The 20,979-nt window shown below is 32.9% G+C and overlaps 2 protein-coding genes across 4 annotated transcripts in view; one reads left to right on the plus strand and one right to left on the minus strand.

Annotated features, from left to right (window-relative positions):
* The window catches only part of LOC110022260 (katanin p60 ATPase-containing subunit A-like 2), a 28,988-nt gene extending 25,198 nt beyond the window's left edge, over positions 1-3,790 (plus strand). Inside the window, exons 6-9 of the mRNA XM_020721106.1 lie at positions 490-650; positions 1,379-1,480; positions 2,720-2,939; positions 3,499-3,790. Coding sequence (XP_020576765.1) covers positions 490-650; positions 1,379-1,480; positions 2,720-2,939; positions 3,499-3,632 — 617 coding nt within the window. The 3' untranslated portion in view covers positions 3,633-3,790. The remainder of the gene's footprint in view (positions 1-489; positions 651-1,378; positions 1,481-2,719; positions 2,940-3,498) is intronic.
* A 1,761-nt stretch (positions 3,791-5,551) lies between these two features.
* LOC110022276 lies at positions 5,552-19,502 on the minus strand. Of its 3 annotated transcripts, none has more exons than XM_020721130.1 (9): positions 19,207-19,502; positions 18,727-19,089; positions 18,360-18,411; positions 18,207-18,252; positions 18,047-18,128; positions 17,796-17,955; positions 17,371-17,473; positions 7,223-7,289; positions 5,552-6,459 (listed from the first exon to the last, which is right to left on the minus strand). In XM_020721130.1, the coding sequence occupies exons 2-9, from the start codon at positions 18,919-18,921 to the stop codon at positions 5,935-5,937; spliced, it is 1,230 nt and encodes a 409-aa protein (XP_020576789.1). In that variant the 5' UTR covers positions 18,922-19,089; positions 19,207-19,502; the 3' UTR covers positions 5,552-5,934. The 3 variants fall into 3 exon arrangements, with proteins under 3 accessions (XP_020576789.1, XP_020576790.1, XP_020576791.1); XM_020721131.1 differs by having other exon boundaries at positions 18,727-19,103; XM_020721132.1 differs by lacking the exon at positions 19,207-19,502 and having other exon boundaries at positions 18,207-18,238; positions 18,727-18,777.
* Positions 19,503-20,979: the final 1,477 nt, after the last annotated feature.

Consider the following 20,979-nt stretch of genomic DNA (forward strand, 5'->3'; position numbering starts at 1 on the left):
ATTTATATATTTATATATATTTATTTATTTATATATTTATATATATTTATATATTTATATATTTATATATATATTATGGAAGATTTACATACATACCACTTAATTCTTATGTATTTATATTTCTAACACCAAAACTTCAACTTTTATATATATGCTACTTTAACTATACATGAAAAAGGTGTATTTCACTTTTTAAAATTTAAAGTAGTGGTATTTTTTAATGTAATATGATGATTTGGGTGATGTATTTGTAAAAAGCAATGTTTAGATGTTAGCTATGTAAATGCATAGGAATTGGGTGGTAATGTATGTAAATGCCGCATATCTAATATGATAAAATTATCGAAGCTGATTAGTTTTTTTATTCTACATCACCATATAAGATGATACTGAGGTTTATTGCAACTTTATTGTCTTTGCTTAGGTTGTATAATCCTTCCATTAGATCCAATGTGACGGCCTATATAACATTTTTTTTCTCATTTACAGGCGACTCAGAAAAGTTGGTACGCGTTTTGTTCGAGCTCGCCAGGCATCATGCGCCATCTACTATTTTTCTCGATGAGATTGATGCCATCATTAGTCAACGTGGTGAAGCACATAGCGAGCATGAAGCCAGTCGTCGTTTAAAAACTGAGCTTCTTTTACAGGCAATTTTTTCTATATATATATTAAGGAAGATTTACATGCATTCCTCAATTCTTATGTTTACATTTCTAACACCTGAACCTCAATTTTTACATATTTACCACTTTACCCATGCATGACAATGTGTATTTCACTTTTAAGAAGTTAAAATAATAGTATTTTATATGCGATATGAAATATATGGGTTGTATAAATGTAAACATTAAACTTTAAATGTTAGATATGTAAATACATAAGCTTTGGGTGGTATGCAGGTAAATGCCCCAAATATTAACTGCTTTTTGGAGTAGAGACTCCGCAATTTTATCCACTGTTTCCTATGTTGATGGTCATTGTTTCAATGTTTTTACGTAATAGTTTTAGGCTAAGGTTTATGCGATTATGTGTTTATTTATACTCTTTTATTCTATAGAAAAATAAAAAGAGGGATTTTCATTCATACGACACAATTCTTATATACTTCTCTAACATTTTAATTCAAATATTTTCTTATATATCACCAAATTTTTAGCATCATTTAAAGATACCACTAATATTAATTTTTCAGAAGTGAATCACACCTTTTGAAACATATTTTTTGTTATGATTATAACACTAAAGTATTACATTAGTAAATATCAAAAGTTTGTGTGTTAAATATGTAAATGCGTACAAATTATGTGGTATGTATGTAAATTCACCAACCGATGCCCTTTAATAATATGTATCTACGTTGCCCTTTTGAGTGCAGATGGATGGTTTGACAAAGACAGATGAACTTGTTTTTGTTTTAGCTGCAACAAACCTTCCTTGGGAACTTGATGCAGCCATGCTCAGACGCCTTGATAAGAGGGTATCCTTTGTGCTAGTTTTCCATTGTTGATTAAATGGATAAAGTGTTCTTTGGAGTTATTTTTTCATGGGAAATTTACACAAACAATTCTTTTGCATTTACCTATCTCACACCTAAACTTTCATGTTCATATATATATATATATATATATATTTATATATGTAGTATTTTTGTGCTCTAACCTATGCATGAAAATGTGTAGTTGACTTTTAAAAAGTAGTGAGTTATATGTTTTATGATAAATTAGATATTTATTTGTTATGTGGAAATATAAAAGTTTAGGTGTGAGTTATGTAAATACATAAGAATTGGAATGTTATATTAGCATTTAATTGGAATGTGATCTTACCAGCATTGTCGGTCATTGCTGATTTGTTTGTCAAAACAAATTCAATTAAAAGGCAAATTTACGTTAGTGGCACACAATTCTTATACATATATTGCACACCAAACATTCATGTCTACATACATAGTACTCAAAAGATTTAATATCACATAAAAAAGCACTAGTAGCGCCTTTTAAAAGTGAATTACACCTTTTCATGCATAAGTTTAAAGCACCAAAATGTTATGTAAATATGAAAATTTATGTGTGAGATGTGTGAGATATGTAGTGAGATATGTAAATACATAAGAATTGTGTGATATGTATGTGAATGCCCCCGATTAAAAATTAGGTCAGAATGACTCTCAAAGTATTGGATTAGTTTTGAGATTAGTGCAGTAGATGAGTAATCAATTGAAATTTGTATTGTACTTATCATAAGTAAAATTCAATGGGCTTAAGATCTATATCTTGACGTAATTTTTTTCATTTTTTTAGATCATTGCAAAATATCCCATGGTGGAAATTGTTATTAACTTTGTCTTTTCACCCTCTAATTAATTGCAAGGGCTTAATGTAGGGTGCATTTACATTATGTTGTTTTTTTCTTCTTTTTCCTTTTTTTTTCATTCTATATTCCATTGTTGGTTAAAGATTTTCATTATGATTGAACCTAAACCAATATTTATTATAATTGTTTAAAGGCACTTTGGGATCACTTTTATTTCTGTTTTTTTTTTAATTTTCCAATTTTTGTTTCATTTTATTTATGTTTTGATTTGAAACAAAACATGTTTGTCGCTTAAAATAAATCTAACTTGTTTTTAAAAATAAAAGTAAAAAATAATATACAAAATTGATTCCGAACAAGCTCCTAGTTCCAAGTATGTTTCCCCTAAACCTTATTCCATCAGATTCTTGTGCCTCTTCCTGAACCAGAAGCCAGGCAAGCCATGTTTGAGGAGCTTCTGACTTCTTCTGGGGATTCTGAAATGCCTTATGATTATCTGGTGGAGAAAACAGACGGCTATTCAGGATCTGATATTCGTTTAGTGTGCAAAGAAGCAGCCATGCAGCCACTAAGGAGATTGATGGCATATTTGGAAAGCCGACCGGACAAAGTGCCGGAGGAAGGTGAGCTTTACTCTCGATTATTTGATCATATCTAAATATATATAAATTTAGGGACATTTACTTACACAGCACGCAATTCTCATGGAATTACATATCTCACATCATAAACTTCTTTATTTGCACTCATAGCACTCAATTCTTTCATATCACATCAAAAATAGCATAAATTACCATCTTTTAATAGTCAATTCCATCATTTCACACATAGGTAAAACGCTAAACGTGTGTGAGATGCGCACATCCATAAGAATTGTGTCCTACGTATGTAAATTTCCCATAAATATATTATGACTGTTTTGTAAATAGAAATGCTACACTACCCAAAACAAAACCCAAAGAAAGATTTACATTCACACCATTCAGTTCTTTTGTTCTTACATATCTAACACTTAAAACTTTAGTATTTACATATATGCCACCTTACCCATGCATGAAAAGGTGTATTCCACCTTTTAAAAGCTAAAATCGTGGTATTTTCGATGTGATATGCAGCATTCGGGCGGTATAAATGTAAAAAATAAAGTATGTAAATGCCCCTAAATACATTAATGAATTACAGAGTTGCCTGCCGTTGGTGCCATCACACCTGAAGATATTGAGGTGGCTCTGAGAAACACAAGACCATCAGCTCATCTCCATGCTCATCGGTATGAGAAATTTAATCACGATTATGGCAGCCACATTTTTAATTAATCTTTATTATTATTTTGTAGATTATTATTGTTGTGTTCTACTTAACCTGCTCAATGCATCAAAAGTTTCGCATACTTCGTTTATATTCTTTATTCATTTATTTTCCCATATTTTGTGACATGAAGCTCTTAATTATATTGCTATGGATATTTGATTTAGTTGTTCATTGTTCTATACTTCTCTCTTTTGTCTTCTGTGGAAATTTACATATGTACCCCAACAATTCCTATGGATTTACATTGTCTGACACCTCAAGTTCAATATTTGTCTTTATAACACCAAAGTGTTATATGCCCATGCATATAAAGATGCATTTTATTTTTTTAAAAGTTGGTAAAGTTATATTTTTGATGTGATGTTGAAGATTTGAGTGTTATGAATGTAAATATTAAAGTTTAGGTAGTATATATGTAAATAAATAAGAATGCAGTGGTATGTATGTAAATCTTCCAAAATTAAAATTGTGAGCATAATATGTAGTGCATAGAGAATTCAGAGTTATTAGCGTAATGATTTGAGTCCATTAAACATAATTATAGAGTTTGTTATGTTCAATAGTAATTATCTAGTATAAGTAGAAAATGATTGTTGTATTTATTTTTTTTGTATATTATATGGAGTAATGGGGATATTGATAAAGATATATCTTCTAGAGCTAGTAATATGGTTAAATGGAGAAGTGATAATAGAGTTTTATGAGCAAATATAATATGATGGGGGTAAAGTTGTTGATATCCAAGATTTTTTTCAAAAATTAGCGTTAAGATCGATAAATGTAAGGTAAGATAACTTTTTTTATACGCTAATTTTTTTAGGCTTATCTCTATCTTTCTTAACATAATTTAAATATAAAACATTTACTCTTCTGACTGGATCATCAAATGATTGATGTATAATGTGACCAAACCAGGAGGGCTCACGTCCGGGATGTGAAAAATAGAGGATTGTATTAGGTAGTCGACAACTAGCATAATTTTTTATCGAAAAATTATTATATATAAATTTGTATATTAGAAAAAAAGAATATTGGAGTGCAAGGTGATTGAAAGTAGATGGTTTGATCATTCACAATTAAAGGTATAAAATATTCCATTAAAATTAGTTATTAGAAATTAGAAAACAATAATATAAATAAAAATATATATATATAATATAATAAGAATGAATGAAAATAGTGATTTTTAATATCTTCATATAATTGAAGAAAAAACTACTAGAGGTTATGATAATGATATTTCATGAATGCTAAACAATGCATTTCAAATATAATTTATGTAGAACTTATTAAAAAGTGCAAAATAATTGATCTTTTGATATCGACTATGATGCACGAGAGCACATACACTCTTGAATAAGGAGGCGTGTAGAGTTGGACATGTCTTAGACAGCCATGTGCCCGACACACCCCAAACATGTGTCAGAAATAATATTAAAATAAAATATTTTTAAAAAAAATTAAGGATATATGATATATACACTTTATAATGAATGGCTAGAATTAAGAGTTAATACACGTTGCGATTGCCAAAAAAAAACCGGTCTAGACCCCCAAACATGTCTCAGCTTCAAGCATAAAAAAATTAAGGATATATGATATATATACTTTATAATGAATGGCTAGAATTAAGAGTTAATATACGTTGCGATTGCCAAAAAAAAAGCGGTCTAGACCCCCAAACATGTCTCAGCTTCAAGCACAAAAGATATTTTATAAAGTTGTTTTTATGGAAGTAAACATTTGCATTTTCACCCCATACACTTTAAGAAATGCACCATATACATTCTTTTGAGGTAAATATGCAATTCATCTCTTAATATATTACCTCAATATCAAATTAACACACCAAATCATTCAATCACTCAGCTTCCAACAACGCATATTTACGACTCTGCCACTGAGTGATATTTATTATTTTCAACACACAATAGAATAGGCATTAAATGCTTAAATTCACCCTTTTTTAGTCATGATAACTTGACACATAATATTTCTCATCAAACTTTATAACTACTAATAATACAAATCTGATCACTAAAATCTCACCCCAAAAAAAAAAAAACCAACAAATTATTTAACATTTTCATGTCAGAGAGAAATTACAAATCAAAATCATCTCCACTAACCATTCCCATCACCCCCTTCCTCTCCCCACCAAGTATATCAAAACCCTAAAAAGCACTACTCTTTTAGTTGCTGGTTATCTGAAAGCCATCAAATAGTTCACCTCCATTGATAAACTCATGAAGCTCCGAGCAGCCTTCATATAATTCACATAGTCCATTCAAAAAACCAGGTTTAAATCTATAACCACATTAATTCCAGAGAGTTCATCCTCGCTCCAGCTTCCGCCGCTGAAACAGCCATTGTCAGCATCATTTGATCCTCAAAATTCTCAGGAGTAACGTCGCCGGGAGCCATACTTCGCGTCGACATTCCGACGGCATTGGTTAGGATGTTTGACTCAGAATAGTTCATATCCGCTTCGATCATATTCGATCCATCATTCATTATCATCCACTGGTCCTGTGTGGGATCGGGTAGTCGATGGCTATGTTCGAGTTCGAGTTCTTCGTTCCAGTTATTGACGGGAAAAGTGAGGCACGGGAGCATGGTGGAGATGGGGGGGAGGTTGGTGGGCAAAGTTGTCAGGCTGCCGCAGATGTGGTGGGGCGATGATAGATCAGGGATTGTGGAAGGGAGGGTGTTGGAAGGAGATGGATTGGTCGAAAAAGTAGAATTACAGTTGAAACAATTATCTGAGAATAAGGGTTGAATGGGTAAATTATTGATGTTACAGGATGAGGGAGATGATTGCATTTCTTGCTCCTGTTCCAAGAGGAAATGGTTGATCAGATATGAAGTTTTCTGCTGTTTTCTTATATTAATTTGCTGCTACTTGGAGAGAGAGTGAGAGTGAGAGAGAGTGAGAGTGAGAGAGAGAGTGAGAGAGGAGTGGGAACATAAGAATTGCGTGTAAATACAAATAGCATTGTTAGCATGCAACTTCATATATATATTATATATATGTAGACATTTAAAAGGAATGGCCACCCTGAATGTGCCTAACACTTCGAGTACTAGTACTTTACTATTTTAAAAACTTAATATTAATGATACTATTACTTTGATGTTAAAGATTTGAATACTATATATGTAGATGGAAAACTGTAGATGTTCATATGTAAATACACAAGTCTTGTGAGGCATGCGTTGTGCCAAAGGAGCTGGGCTGTGGATGTGCAAGGCTTAATGAGAAATCAAGTGAAATACTCATGTGATATGGCAGTATAATTAAGGCATAAAATTTGCTTAATGTATAGTAATCATAATAGGAAGCATTCTACTTAATGAGGAACCTTTTGATACCATACTCTCACCTAAATTATAAGCCAAAAAATATAGCAAAATTTACATACCCATCACGCAATTCTTATATATTTGCATATCTCATACCTAAACTTTCATATTTATTGAGTGCTATGTGTGTGAATATGAAAGTTTAGGTGAGATATGAGATATGTAAATACATAATAAGAATTGGGCTCTATGTATGTAAATGTCCCTAAAAAAAAGCTGCTTGTTACATCACCTGCATAGACTGCCAGATCGCTTGCATGATCATCATGTTCTCAAGGTCCGGGTCAAAGTTATCTTCCCTGCATCATGGTATATTTTATGAAATTACAACAAAAAAAATCTTTGAGCTAAAACAACTGCATCATGGGATAATTTCATTTTCAGAGTAAAATGTCAGAATATTTCCCTCACTATTTAAATGAGATTATTTTAATTCCAGAGTTTATAAATATGTTAAACAAGTCCTTAGACACTTTTAATGCAAATTAAAACAGTCCACACGTATTTCAACCCATATTAAAAGAGGTTGGAGACTAAATTGACATTTTTATAAACACTAGGATTAAAATGGCCCCCATGCAAAAAGTCTAGCGTTTTGGCACTATTCCCTAAACTTTTATAAAATTGGAGACTAAAGTGTCCTTTTTTACAGAAAGTTAGGAGAGCGTTTTGGCACTTTACTATGTATCATGGTAAAGGATTTGAAATCCATAAGATTAACAAGCTTTGTCAAAAAAATAAAGTAGAAACTGGCAGGGCTAAAGCCTAAACAATACTTCTCAATACATTAAGCTGGCTGCATCAACCACTATGAAAATACAGAGTCGCAAAAACTATAGAAACAAGCCACTTTGACAAAGAATAAAATACGCCATAATAATAATCACTTCCACAAACAAGATTGACATAAACTATTTACTCTGCATAAAATGTGAACTGCGACATAAACATGTTGTCTATGATGCTTGCTTTGAGGTTTTAATTCCCCTAAAACCTATAACTATCTTCACAAGAAGCCTCCTCTCTCATATGACGGTAACTTTATTTCACTTGCAACGAACCACCCCACAAGCTTTCTAGACTGGCATTGATGCCATTCTAGATTTCCTAGGAGTTTAAGAGGCGGGTCTAGTGGGGAAGTGATGATAGAATATCAAGGGAATGAAAAGATGTGAGGTCGGCGACATTTGGAAGGAGATAGGAGGAGTTCAGCAGCTGTCTGGGCTGAAAACAGCAGAAAGAATCAAGAAAACCAATTCTAATGAGGCACAGTTGCCAAGGGAGATCCACTATCTATTATGAACAAGTTCTATGTATAGCACTTGCAAAAGAGGACCATACAACACTCCATAGGGTAGAAATCAGAGATTAAAATCTCCAAATACACAAAATCATAGTAAAAGTCTCAGAAACAGGAAATAACAAGATATAAATAGTCTCAAGCAAAATTTAGCACTAATTCAATTCAAAATAGGTATAAAATGAGGTTCCATATGGGTTGGTCCCTTTCAGCGGAGGGAAATTCCCGCTATAGACTCCCGAGACAGGATTGCCTTTCAAGTTAGTTCGCAATCCGATCCCGAGATCGAGGGATCGAGGGAATCGTGGTGGGCCACTCATACATCAGGCGGCTTGTAATGCCTATCAGTGCTTAAAGTATAAGTTTTGGGAGGGAAAAAAAATTATTCATCTTCAATTTCGTAAGACTCGGTTACAAGATAACTAGCAAGGGAAGGCCATCACATTAGGAAAGCTACAAAATCTTCATGATAAAAAAAAAGTAAATAGAAATTATCAACAATGGCTAGTGCTAAAAATAGAAACGATTAAAAATAAGAATAAAAAAATAGAAGATCCAAAAGAAGAAATTTCTAAAATTATGGAACTCTCTCAAGTTGGAGCATAGATATTTATCATGCTAAACTTTCAAAGAACTCAAAACCAAACCTGAACAATCCTTTAGTGAAGATATATGTTATTTGTTGCGTTATCGAAGAAAAAGACATGCATATAGTTCCATAATCAATCTTCTTTGATATGAAGTATCCATCAATCTCCACATGTTTTGTACAATCATATTGCATTGGATTTTCTGCAATGCTCAAGTTAACTTTGTTGTCACATTACAACTTCATTGGCGAGTTTATAGAAATCTATAGCTCTTCAAGAATTCTCTTCGACAATAGCATCTCACATACTCCATTAGTCATAGCTCAATATTTTATCGGCATTACTCCTTGCCACCACATTATATCTTTTAATTCGCCATGTAATCAGATTTTCTCATACATAAGTATAGTATCCGAACATCGATCTCTTGTCAATAGCTGAACTCACCCAATTTACATCGGTGTATGCCTCTTGTTCTGTCATGTGGTCTTCTAAAGCAGTAAGTCATTGTCTGGTGTACTTTTAAGATGTTTGAGAATCATGTTAACTACTCCAAGATGTTTTTCAAAGGACGAATGCATAAATTGGCTTACTAAACTTACAACAAATCCGATATTTGGTCATGTATGTGATGAATATATCAAATTTCCCACTAAGTTTTGATATTGAGTTGTATTCACTGGGTCATCTTCATGCTCGTCTCTTTGTTTCTGACTGGGATTAATTAGAGTGTCTACGAGAGTACAACAACTCATCCTAGTTTCTTTTAGAAAATCAAAAACATACTTCTGTTGGAAAACAACGATCTCTCTTTAATCTAGCAAACCCCATGCAAGGAATCAGAGATCATTAGTTTTTGGTCTCAAAAATTGATGAGTGAAATACTCAACCGGTTCATTTTATATATGTCATCTCCGGTGACAATTATATCGTCCACATACACAATCAGTATGAAAATTTTCCCATCATTTGAATATTTGAAGAGCACTATATGATCTCTTTGCCCTTGAATATAACCCCAACTTTTAACAAACATTGTAAATTTCTCAAGCCATACTTTCGGTGACTACTTCAAACCATATAAAATTATTTTTAATTCACGCACCTTTATTTCAAATTTCTCACTAAATCTTGGAGGTGCATCCATGTACAGTTCTTCCTCTGAGTTCATATTGAGAAAAATATTTTTATATCTACCTGTTGTAGGGGTCAGTCCAAATTAAGTGTAAGTGACAGAAGAATTCTTATAGAGTTTATTTTTGTAACAGGAGCAAATGTCTCTAAGTAATCAATATTATAGATCTGAGTGAATCACTTGGCAACCAATCGTGCCTTGTACGGTTCTAGAGAGCCATTAGAATTATCTTTGGTTGTAAACACCCATTTGTATTTGACAATTTTATTTCATCTAGGTAGTTCAACCAATTTGCATGTCATTTTTTTCTAGAGTTTTAATCTCCTCGAACACGGTCTTCTTCCATTTAGAAACTTTCAGAGTATCATACACTGTAGTAGGAATCTTCATACAAGACAAATGTGACTTAAAAGCTCGAAAAAGGGTGAAATTTTCATATAACACATAATGAGAAAATTGATATTCGGTGCAAGACCACACCCCCCTTATAAGGAGCAATATGATGAATGGAATCAATAGATTTAGGATTAGGGCTAGACTTAGGTTCAGGACTAGAAGACTCATAACTCGAAGATGAAGTGGACTGATCATGGGGTAAAGACTCAATGAAGACATTATCTAAAAACTCATTGATTATGGGCAATGCAAATGATTTATAGACTCTTTCTTTTGAGTTGTCGTTTTCCACGAGTAGACAATGTCAAATGACACAAATAACATAGTTCTTTTATTTTGTTTTCTCTTTATTAGTTATTATAGAATTATAAACATCATGAGATGGCGTTGTAGGAAGAGTTGAATCGTCTTAATTATCTAAAAAATTTGGACCCGCTTTCTTCTCATATAATGTAGCTTGGATTTTTAGGTTAAACAATCAAGGTTGAGGAGATATTTTGTAAGTCTTCAGTTTGAAGAAAATCTCTTTATTAGTTATTATAGAATTATAAACATCATGAGATGGCGTTGTAGGAAGAGTTGAATCGTCTTAATTATCTAAAAAACTTGTACCCGCTTTCTTCTCATAAAATGTAGCTTGGATTTTTAGGTTAAACAATCAAAGTTGAGGAGATATTTCGTAAGTCTTCAGTTTGAAGAAAATCTTGAAAATAGTAGTTGAATCTTTGTTTTGTCCCCCCCCCGAAGATGAGATGAAAAAAATGGTTGTAATCTAAATTTTTTTTTTAAAATAAGACCAAAATATTTATGTTGTTTTGGGCGAGAGCATAACCAAAAAACACATTTTATAACTCGGGATTTAAGTTTTTCTTGATTATGACTATAAATGTGAACGAATGCAGTATATAAAAATATTTTTTAAAGTAAAGACAAACTTTTATTTGATAAATTTATTGAAAAAACATCAAAAGGTGTTTCAAAGTTTAAAACTTTATTGAGTATTCCATTAACAAAGAATGTAGCAATCAGAAAAACTTCACCCTAGATATTTTGGCACCTGAATTTTAAATAGTAATACTCGAGCTACTTCCAATAAGTAATGTTCTCTTTTAGCCACATGATTTTGTTGTGGGGGTGTTGACTTAATGAACTATTTCTTTTTCAAAAAAAATTTGACCCAAAATATTTTTAAAATACTCTCAGTAATTATCACTTATAATATTTAAATAATTTATTGAAATTGTGTTTGGACCATAGTGTAAAAGTTTTTAAAAATTGTTTCCACTTCAAATTTTTCTTCCATTAAAATACACCAAACTTAACATTGTGTGAATATCAGTAAAAACTACAAAACATTTTTTTTTTTCTAATGGTGTAAGATGTTTACAAGGACCCTAGATATCACTATGAATCAGAAAAAAAATATGTAGTTGGTCTGTAAACTTGAGAAGGAACAAATACATGATGATGATTGACAAGCTGACAAACTTTACATTAGAAAAATAAAAAATTATTATTTTAAAATAAAATGAGAAACAAGAATTTTAAATATTAAAAACTATGATTAGGGGTGTCAAAAATTAACCCGACACCACGACTTGAACTCGACTCGTAAAAATTAGGGTTTGAATTATCCCAAATATTTTTTGAGTCAGTTCGGGTCAGTGAATTTGAAATTAGGGGTGTCAAAAATTAACCCGACACCATGACTTGAACTCGACTCGAAAAAATTAGGGTTTGAATTATCCCGAATATTTTTTGAGTCAGTTCGGGTCAGTGAATTTGACATGTTTATTATTCGGGTCGGTTTCCGGTTGACCTAATTCGGGTTGGGTCATTTTCGAGTTTGATTTGAACCCAACCCGCCAACCCAAATTAACATTCCTAAGTGTCAAAAATTGACCCGACATGTCAACACAACTCAAACTCGATTCAAAAAATCTGAGTTCGTGTTGACCCAAATATTTTTGAGTTGTGTTCGGATCAGAGAATTCAACTTGTTTATTATTCGCGACGAGTTCGGTTTGACCCGATTCGGGTCAGACTCGAACCCGACTCCGCCGAGCCGAATTGACACCCCTAGTTAGGATGACCTAATCTATGTCATAATATCATATCATTATCTTTGAAAGAAATATCAAATTTTAAAGTACTTCGACATAGTCAATTCACATCAAGTTTATCATAAAAAATAATCTAGTTTTTTTTAACACTGTCAATCAACCTCGAAGTGATCAATTCCTAAAACTCGCAACAACAAGAATAGAAATTCACTAAACACCGACAATCATAAGTAATTTTGCTAATGGATAATAGATTATAAAATAAATTGAAAACATGAAACACATCACAATGGGTTAACAAAGATACAAGTTTTACAGTTTCTATCCCTAAAATTGTCGAGAAGGAACCATCAACCGTTTTATGCACAATGTCTATAAGATGAGAATAATTTAAAACAAGTTATATGATCAGTTGCACAAGAATCAATTATACAAGAATAAATAAAGTTAAGGTTAACACCTAACAATACAGTGGCTAGGGAGTTACCCTTGTGAACTGAAGAACAAGAAAAAAGCAGTGACATTTTGGAGATTGAAACAACTTATGTAGGTGCTCTAATTGTTCTTCAGTGAAAAATATTGCATCTGAATTAGCAGAGGACTCTCGAACAGAGGACTCTCGAATGTCATCAGCAGTGGCTTGATAAGCCCAACCTTCCTGTTCAGATTTTGGTTTCCAATTTGTGAGTTTACCATAAAGTTTCGAACATGTCTTCATGATTTTTTACAATGCTCGCACCATGGTTTATTTTGCCTTCTTTGTTCGTATCACCGCCCCTTACTACAAGGGTTATCATAGCCAACTTGTATGACATCATCAAGGTAGAAAGAATAGTACAAAAACACTAGTCGAGTTTGGTCACGATAGCAAAAGCAGGAAACAGTCGCGCAAACAATCACATATTTGGTCATCGTCGAGAGATCCAAATTTGGTGATTACTGCCTCTGCTAGTGAAAGGTCTTCAAGGACAAAAATCGAATGCAAGATGGAGCACCCGAACCTAAGTCAAATGCGTCAAATGGGAGGAGAACTAGAAGAATTTTTCCGCACTCGCCTAATTGATGACGAAAACACACGTGCATCAGATACCTTGAGGTGTAGAAGCCTGAGCAGCAGCATGGGTTCCTCCGCCGATTCCGACTCGAGAGAAGCTACTTGTAAGAGAAATAACTACGATTGAAATCACGAGATCAAAGTTCTTTCGCGAGTTATTTCACGTCTGTAATGAAGTCCATGAAGAAGAAATCATACTCTCGATGTCATGTTAGGCCCGAAGCTCACTGATCTAGAACCCTCAATGACTAAGAAAGTTGTCGAATCACAAGGAGATCAAACTCTAAGGGATCGATATGTTGCGGAATTGCAATTCGTAAGTCTTTGTATTGCGATCTCATTTGTATTCCCAGCTAGCTACAGTCACGAAAATGTCGTAAGGTTTTGGGCAAGAGCAGAGCGAAAGGAGGCGATCACAATGCTCAAAACACACAACAAACGCAGCCAACGAGATTCAACCGCAATTTCGACAGCTATTTCCCGTTCTGATATCTTGTGATTTTGGGAGGGGAAAAATAATTATTCCATCTCAATTTTCTAAGACTCAGTTACGATATAAATAGCATGGGAATGCCACCACATCAGAAAAACTGCAAAATTCTCATGCTAGAAAAAGATAGAAATTACCAATAATAACTAATTCTAAAAGTAAACATCACTAAAAATAGAAAATAATAAAACTAGAAAATATTAAAAATAGAAATTTCTAAAATTCATGCAAAAAGTCATATGTCACGTGGTTCAATTGTGCACATGCACATGTTTATAATCCACATTGGTATCCAAAAATCTCTATATGTGTGGTAGCCTGTATATCCTCTAATCTATATGTTTGTTTCAAGTATCATTCATGTTCATAAGTAAACAAGTCGAACATAACTTCAAATTTTGGATTATTTGTTGAATGAGCTAAGCTGAATGAGCCACTGCTTATGTAGGAAATGATAACTAAACCCACTCAAGCTCAAGCTCACCTATTCAAAAAACACAATGCTTTCTCTCCAATATAGGAAATGAGCCACTGCTTATGCACAACACCAAGTCATGAATTAGCAGATGAAGATTTGGAAATAAAGTCCAATGCTCATAAAGCTTATAAGAGAATTCTAAAGGGGCATTGACAAATCTAACATCTAAACTTTCTTACATTTATGCCATGCAAATCTTTCATTTTACATAAAAAATCATCATTTTAACTTTTAAAATGTAAAACACCTTTTCATTTATAGGCAAGGTAGCATGTATATAAAAATTGAATTTTAGGTATCAAATATGTAAATACATTGGAATGAACTGGTACATATGTAAATCTTCCAATTTAACATGAATGCCCAAAGTCTTGAAGAAAGAAAAGTTGGCTTTCATTTGAGAGGAATTTGCTGGAGAGGTTAGCAATCCATACAATCTGATGCCTTGAATGTAAAGGGGTATGGGTATAATGAAGGCAAAACAAAGTTGATTTCAACAGAGATTCATTACTAGAAATCAAAATTAACAAAAAACTAGTCTTAAGCAAACAATTAATCGAGAAATTTTGATTTAGGGACGATCATAGATATGGTCACAAATTCTAAAATCATATAAGCAATTGCATTGTAGGAAAAGGTTATTTTTCCGATTCCAAAAACAATTCTTACGATTTCCATATCATTGCAAACAGCTACTCATCCAACGAGTAGTTGGAATTCAACTGTTAGGATGACACAATTAGTTACCATTGTATGCACAATCCTCCAGTAAAAAAAAATTCAAATAATTTTATTGGGGCATTTACATACATACCAGACAATTCTTATGCATTTACATATTTAACACCCAAGCCTTCACTTTGACATGCATAGCAATCACATCTTTAATATCACTTTCACTTACTAACTCTGCCCAGGAAAATGGGCAGCCCAAACTTACAAAAAAGGACAAGCAAATAATAAGAGGATAAGCACCGATGCAGAAGGCAAGATGGGGAATGTAAGAATAAAAAAGACAAAAAAAAAGCTAAGATGGTCGTGAACTAGCTGTTGAATCAAATATACAAATTTCATTAAAATAGAAAACTCAACAAACAAACAAGAAAACACAAAGAAATATGAAATTCATTTCGCCCTTTTTCAACATCTTAAAAAGGATAACAGAATTATGCTTACAAGATGTTAGGTGATCAACATTAGGGGTGTAAACGAGTCGAACACGAGCGAGCCTCATTAAAAAATATCCCTATTCGTGTTCAGCTCTTTCCTTAGCGAGCCGAACACGAGTTGTTCGCAAACAAAAAGTCGTTTTGATAACTCTAATCACGCAGTCGTAGAATGTTAAGGGGTTGAGACAAGATTTAAATATTATTGTAGATATTAAAATATCTTTTAAATATAATTTAATATATTTTTATTCTATTTATTTAATTAATAATTTTAATTGATTATAAATCTTTGTATCCTTGTAGTCAACTAAATTTTTTAAAATACTGCTCATCGATTATATATATATATATATATATAAAAAGAAAAAAAAAACATCTTAAAAAAAAGTCTTCGTGTTCGGCTCTTTAACTAAGCGAACGAATCGAATAAGAGTTTTTAACAAGTCAACCACGAGTTGTTCACGAACAACGAGCCGTTTTGATAGCCCTAATCAATATAGAAGTCCTTCATATTGGCCTCTGCTAGATTCAATGTCGCAAATTGAGGGAATTGATCTTGAATCCAATTGTTTTCATCTTCACACATGACAAGCATTTGCTTCTAACAATCATTCTCTTGGATAACAAGTTAGGGTCTATTGGGATAGTTTTTAGTGTAAGTTGTGTATAAGACCACCGCCCCAGTTTTGTTGGAGAACTACTTTACTATTTTATTTATTTATTTATTGGAAGCTATTTTTTGCATCCAAATTCTTGGAGTGCGGTGGTTGCAAGAAATTGTTTTATTTTTTGAAAAAAAATATAATTTAGCTCGCACCACGGTTTTTTAGGAAGTTGCTTGCCCCACAACAATTTTACAACCACATTTACAATAAACTGCTATCACGCCAAACGAAGCCTTAATCTACCCTAAGTTTAAGGCGAGCAAAGTGCTCAATATGAGAGTCCTCCATAATTTCTATACTTGTTGACAACATGGTGCTCATTTTAGAGAAAAATTAGCTCCTCTTTCTTGGGACTCTTTTGACTTGAATTCTTCTACATATTTCTTGTGTGTTGTGTGTTGGACACCATCACACATGAAAATAAATAGTTAGAGACCTATGGAACAAGAGAGTGGTCAGGAGGAAGAAAAAAAAGAAAAATTAAAATTTATCTCTAAAATGTAGGCTATGATACATGCATACCCAAGATTAGGTTAAGATTTACATAAAGGGAAATGCTTGGAAGTGAGGAATTAAATGTCCTAAATACTAACATATGCAACAATGAAGTTGCTACATGTCATACTAGTTCATAAGAGAAAGTAATAGGAAAGTCCATTAAGTTACCAACCTTAAAAGAGCGATATTTGTGTTAAGCACGTGTTGAATAACATGATGCCACAAAATAAGGGAAAGAGAGGAATTTTGCACACAAAGAGGATTGAGAATAAGAAGATTTAAGGGGAACTAAAGAAAAATAGTGTATAGAGCGGGGAGGGACCTTCAGGCCTCTTTATAAGCACAAGTCATCTAAAATCATCCACATATCTAAAAGCTAAAGCATTCCAACATCACTACGAACCATTGATCTTATGTATGATGAGGAACTCATGTATTATTCCCTAGAGAATGAAAATTTTCAAAAAAAAAATACTTTGAAGCCAAAGGGAACCAAAAAATACCATGAACATAAAGAATGGCCAATATTTACAACCACAGACCTGTTATGTATCGAGTGTGACGGGCGAGCACTTATTGCCACACTGCATGAGCCTTGAGAGGAAACAGCCTCATCATCCTGAGTTGAATATCTAAAACATCTTGCTATGATCATAAATAGTCATTAAGCCCTTATTAGTAAATGTAAAGAAAGATTTACATACATACCAGTCAATTTCTATGTATATACATATCAAACACCTAAACTTAAATTCTTACATAAATGCCACCTTACCTATGCATGAAAATGTGTTTCAGTTTCAAAAAGTTAAAATGGTGATATTTTTTATATGAAATGAAGTATTTAGGTGATACTATTCAAGAATAATCTTTTCTTAGATATGTAAATACATAGGAATAGGATGGTTTAAAATGTAGTCAATTAGCCGAGTAACAAAATGCCTAAACTAAACACTGTAAAAATTACCTGAATGTGAGCCACTAGGCATATCTTGATACTCAACTTCAGCTAGAGGAAGAGATCTACTTGATGAACTTGATTCTTCTTTCTTACGCAGTTTTCCCTTTCCATCTTGTAATTCCCGCTGCCTCATTCTTATTTGTGCTTCTATAATCCGTTGTTCTTCCTGCATAATAACAATAATTATACTAAATAAATTGCTGAATATAGCAACGAGCAATGGCAGCATAATAAAGAAGATGACAAGCGAAACTCACAACTTGTTCCACACCCTTCTCTTCCTTAGATTTTGCGCCTCTATATTCAACAGCATAGTTGGCAGTTTTGCAAAAAGGACATCTTTTGAGGTTAAGAACAGCAATTTATGTTATATTTCATGGATAACATATGAAATACTCAAAATAAATGGAAGGATACTGTGACGGCCTAGCAGAGTGAGACGGTTTCATCTGCAAAAAACACTCTGGAAAGAAGTAATTGAGCCCATCAATGGAAAAAAAAATTGGAGGTTAACATTAAAATATTCAACCTGAGAACTTAAAAATATTTTTTTTTTAATCTTTGCCATACCTGTGCATATGCCTTTTGTGCAACATTTTGAGCGGTTAAGGCTTGGGAAGTACTGAATACAAAAAAGGAAAAAAAGAAGAAGAAGAAGTAAATATAAGAAAGACAAAGAGACCAATCACATTCCAATTTTACAAATTAAGGTAAAAGCAAAAATGCAGAGGAAAATCACTAAAACAAAAGAATGCAACGATCAAATTATTGAGAATTTGATAAAAATGATAAATTTTGGGTTTTGGTTTTACCATGAATTTTGATATTTGAGTGAGAATTTGAAAAATGAATGAAAGAAGCCGTTTGATTTATAAATAGGAAGTTTAGAGTGGTCTGTATGTAATTTCCCCTAAAAGAGAAAAAAAAAATGGCTTACCAGGAAACAAATTGGACATTCCTCAAGATCAAGAGTGCAGCCCTCGTCATCTCCAGGATAACAGGGAGCAAGCTTCGAATCAAGAATGAGCTTCCTGAGCTTCTTATGATCAATATCTCGTAGCTGGTACAGCCCCTGCGGCCTAGTATACTTCTCATCAACCACCTGCCTCTTTCTCCCTATCTTGTTCCCCATCCAATTCCCCAACCAACCTCACTCCAAAAAGAAAAGAAAACCACCGCAATCTACTCTAATTTCACAATTCCCCTAATCCACCGCATCGCCCCATAAAACAAGCTTTGCCTCTACCCGCACGCCCTAACCCCCACATTCTACATCACCAAAACCTACCCATCCAGAAACCTGCAAACCACAAACTGAGCAACTCGTGAGACATCTAGAAACGAATAGCATAAACCCTAATTCGCTTCCGACGAGCCGCTGAACAAAAGACGTGAAGGTAAGCAAGAATCAACATACCGAGAAATGAAAAAACGCCTCTCTACCGCTTAATCGCAGAATGCTGCAGAAGAAGCTAGTGAGAGAGAGAGAAAGTAAGCTTGCCGCCGGGAGAATGGAAGACCACCGCCGCCAACGTATGAGATGAAGAGAACGGTAAAGATCAGGGGAATGACGGGAGGTGGCGATCACAGTCGACGGAAGATAGAGAACTGAGAGAGAGAGAGAGAGAGGTCAAGACACAGATTTGAAGAACTTTCTCTGCGATCAGAGCTGGTCCTTTGCTTCGCTCCCTCCCACCTCCTTTTCTCTCTCCGGGAATCGCTTAAAAAAAATAAATAATAATAATAATAATAATAATAATAATAATAATAATAATAATAATAATAATAATAATAATAATAATAATAATAATAATAATAATAATAATAAAAAATATAATTATATATAAAAAATAATATATGTGATTCGAATGAACTTTAATCACTTGTGTTTGTCAAAGTTGCTCCTCGTTCGAGAATATATATATAATTAAAATTATTAATTTAAAAATAAAAATATATATTAAATTTTATTTAAATAAATATTTTAATATAAATAATAAAATTTAATCTCGTCTCTAACATTAACATTCTACGAAATTATGGCTACCAAAATAATTCATTATTCGCTAACAGCTCGTATTCAGCTCGCTAAGCAAGCGAGCCGAATATGAACAAATTTTTTGAGTTCAATATATAAATAAGTCGAACACAAATGGTGATATTTTTAAATGAGCTGAAGACGAAACAAGTTTGGCCTCACTTAAGCTTCGCTTGTTTACACCCCTAATTGTTGTGTTATGTAGATATATGTGTGTCTGTGTGCGCGCAATTTGAATTCGAGACCTTGCGGTAGTAAACTAGACCCATGAGAACTAACAACAACAAATCAAATATTATTTAATTAATTACTAAGTAAATTTTGCAAGTAAAAATTCTACAAGAAAAATATATAAAATTAGGAGATTTATCTCCACAAATGTTGAATCCGAGAGTGTTTACGAAACAAACCCAATGAATAGAGCGTATAAGAAAAATGAATAACAAATAATAATGAATAGTAAGAAGTGCGCATTTGCGAGAACCCCATAAAATCACATATTTGTCCCCTTCATCATTAGTTTTTTTAGGGGTCTTTTAGTAAATTACAAAAATAAGACAAATTGATGAGAAGTTTGTCGATTGTTTGCTCCGCATGTCCTTCATTAGCCCTTAACCCACGGTAGAGGTACTTGACGACCTGTTCACGGAAAGTCGGTCGTCTTTTTAAGGAACAGGGTCCTCTGTTATATTCAAAGACAGGCGTCCTATCTCACAAATCAAAGAACTTGTTGGGAGTCGTTCGAAGTATCAATTGGTCGTCTGACATCCATTATTCTCTGGCAGCTATAGTGAGGAGTTAATAAATTGGTTGTCCCTTTCTTCTGAGTCGTCAAATTATCTTAAAATTTGTGTCCACAATTAAAAAGATGAAGGTGTTAAACTTAAAACACCCCTCATCCCTTAATTTTTAATTTTCTCACACTTTTGTTTAAGTTTTTTTTTCCTGCCGTACATATTTCAATGCCTAAATATTTATATTTATGTGCAAATCACTCACATTTTAAAACTCACAATCATTAAAATTGAAATATTTATTTTTTATAATAAAACTATTAGTGTCAATGTTACATGTTGGGTTTTAAATATGTAAATACATAAGAATAATAATGTGATATATATATATATATGTATATATATATGTATATATATA

Source organism: Phalaenopsis equestris, unplaced genomic scaffold (assembly GCF_001263595.1).
Source record: "Phalaenopsis equestris unplaced genomic scaffold, ASM126359v1 Scaffold000180, whole genome shotgun sequence".
Classification (NCBI taxonomy): domain Eukaryota; kingdom Viridiplantae; phylum Streptophyta; class Magnoliopsida; order Asparagales; family Orchidaceae; genus Phalaenopsis; species Phalaenopsis equestris.

Bases quoted from the DNA above. Each gene is read 5' to 3' on its own strand.
- LOC110022276 (XM_020721130.1), bottom strand. From the start codon at position 18,921: ATGGGGAACAAGATAGGGAGAAAGAGGCAGGTGGTTGATGAGAAGTAT. The intron at 18,253-18,359 runs GTATGGCAAAGA...ACTTCTTTCCAG, and splicing joins CACAAAAGGCATATGCACAG to AGTGTTTTTTGCAGATGAAA. The intron at 17,956-18,046 runs GTGAGTTTCGCT...GTTATTATGCAG, and splicing joins AGAAGGGTGTGGAACAAGTT to GAAGAACAACGGATTATAGA.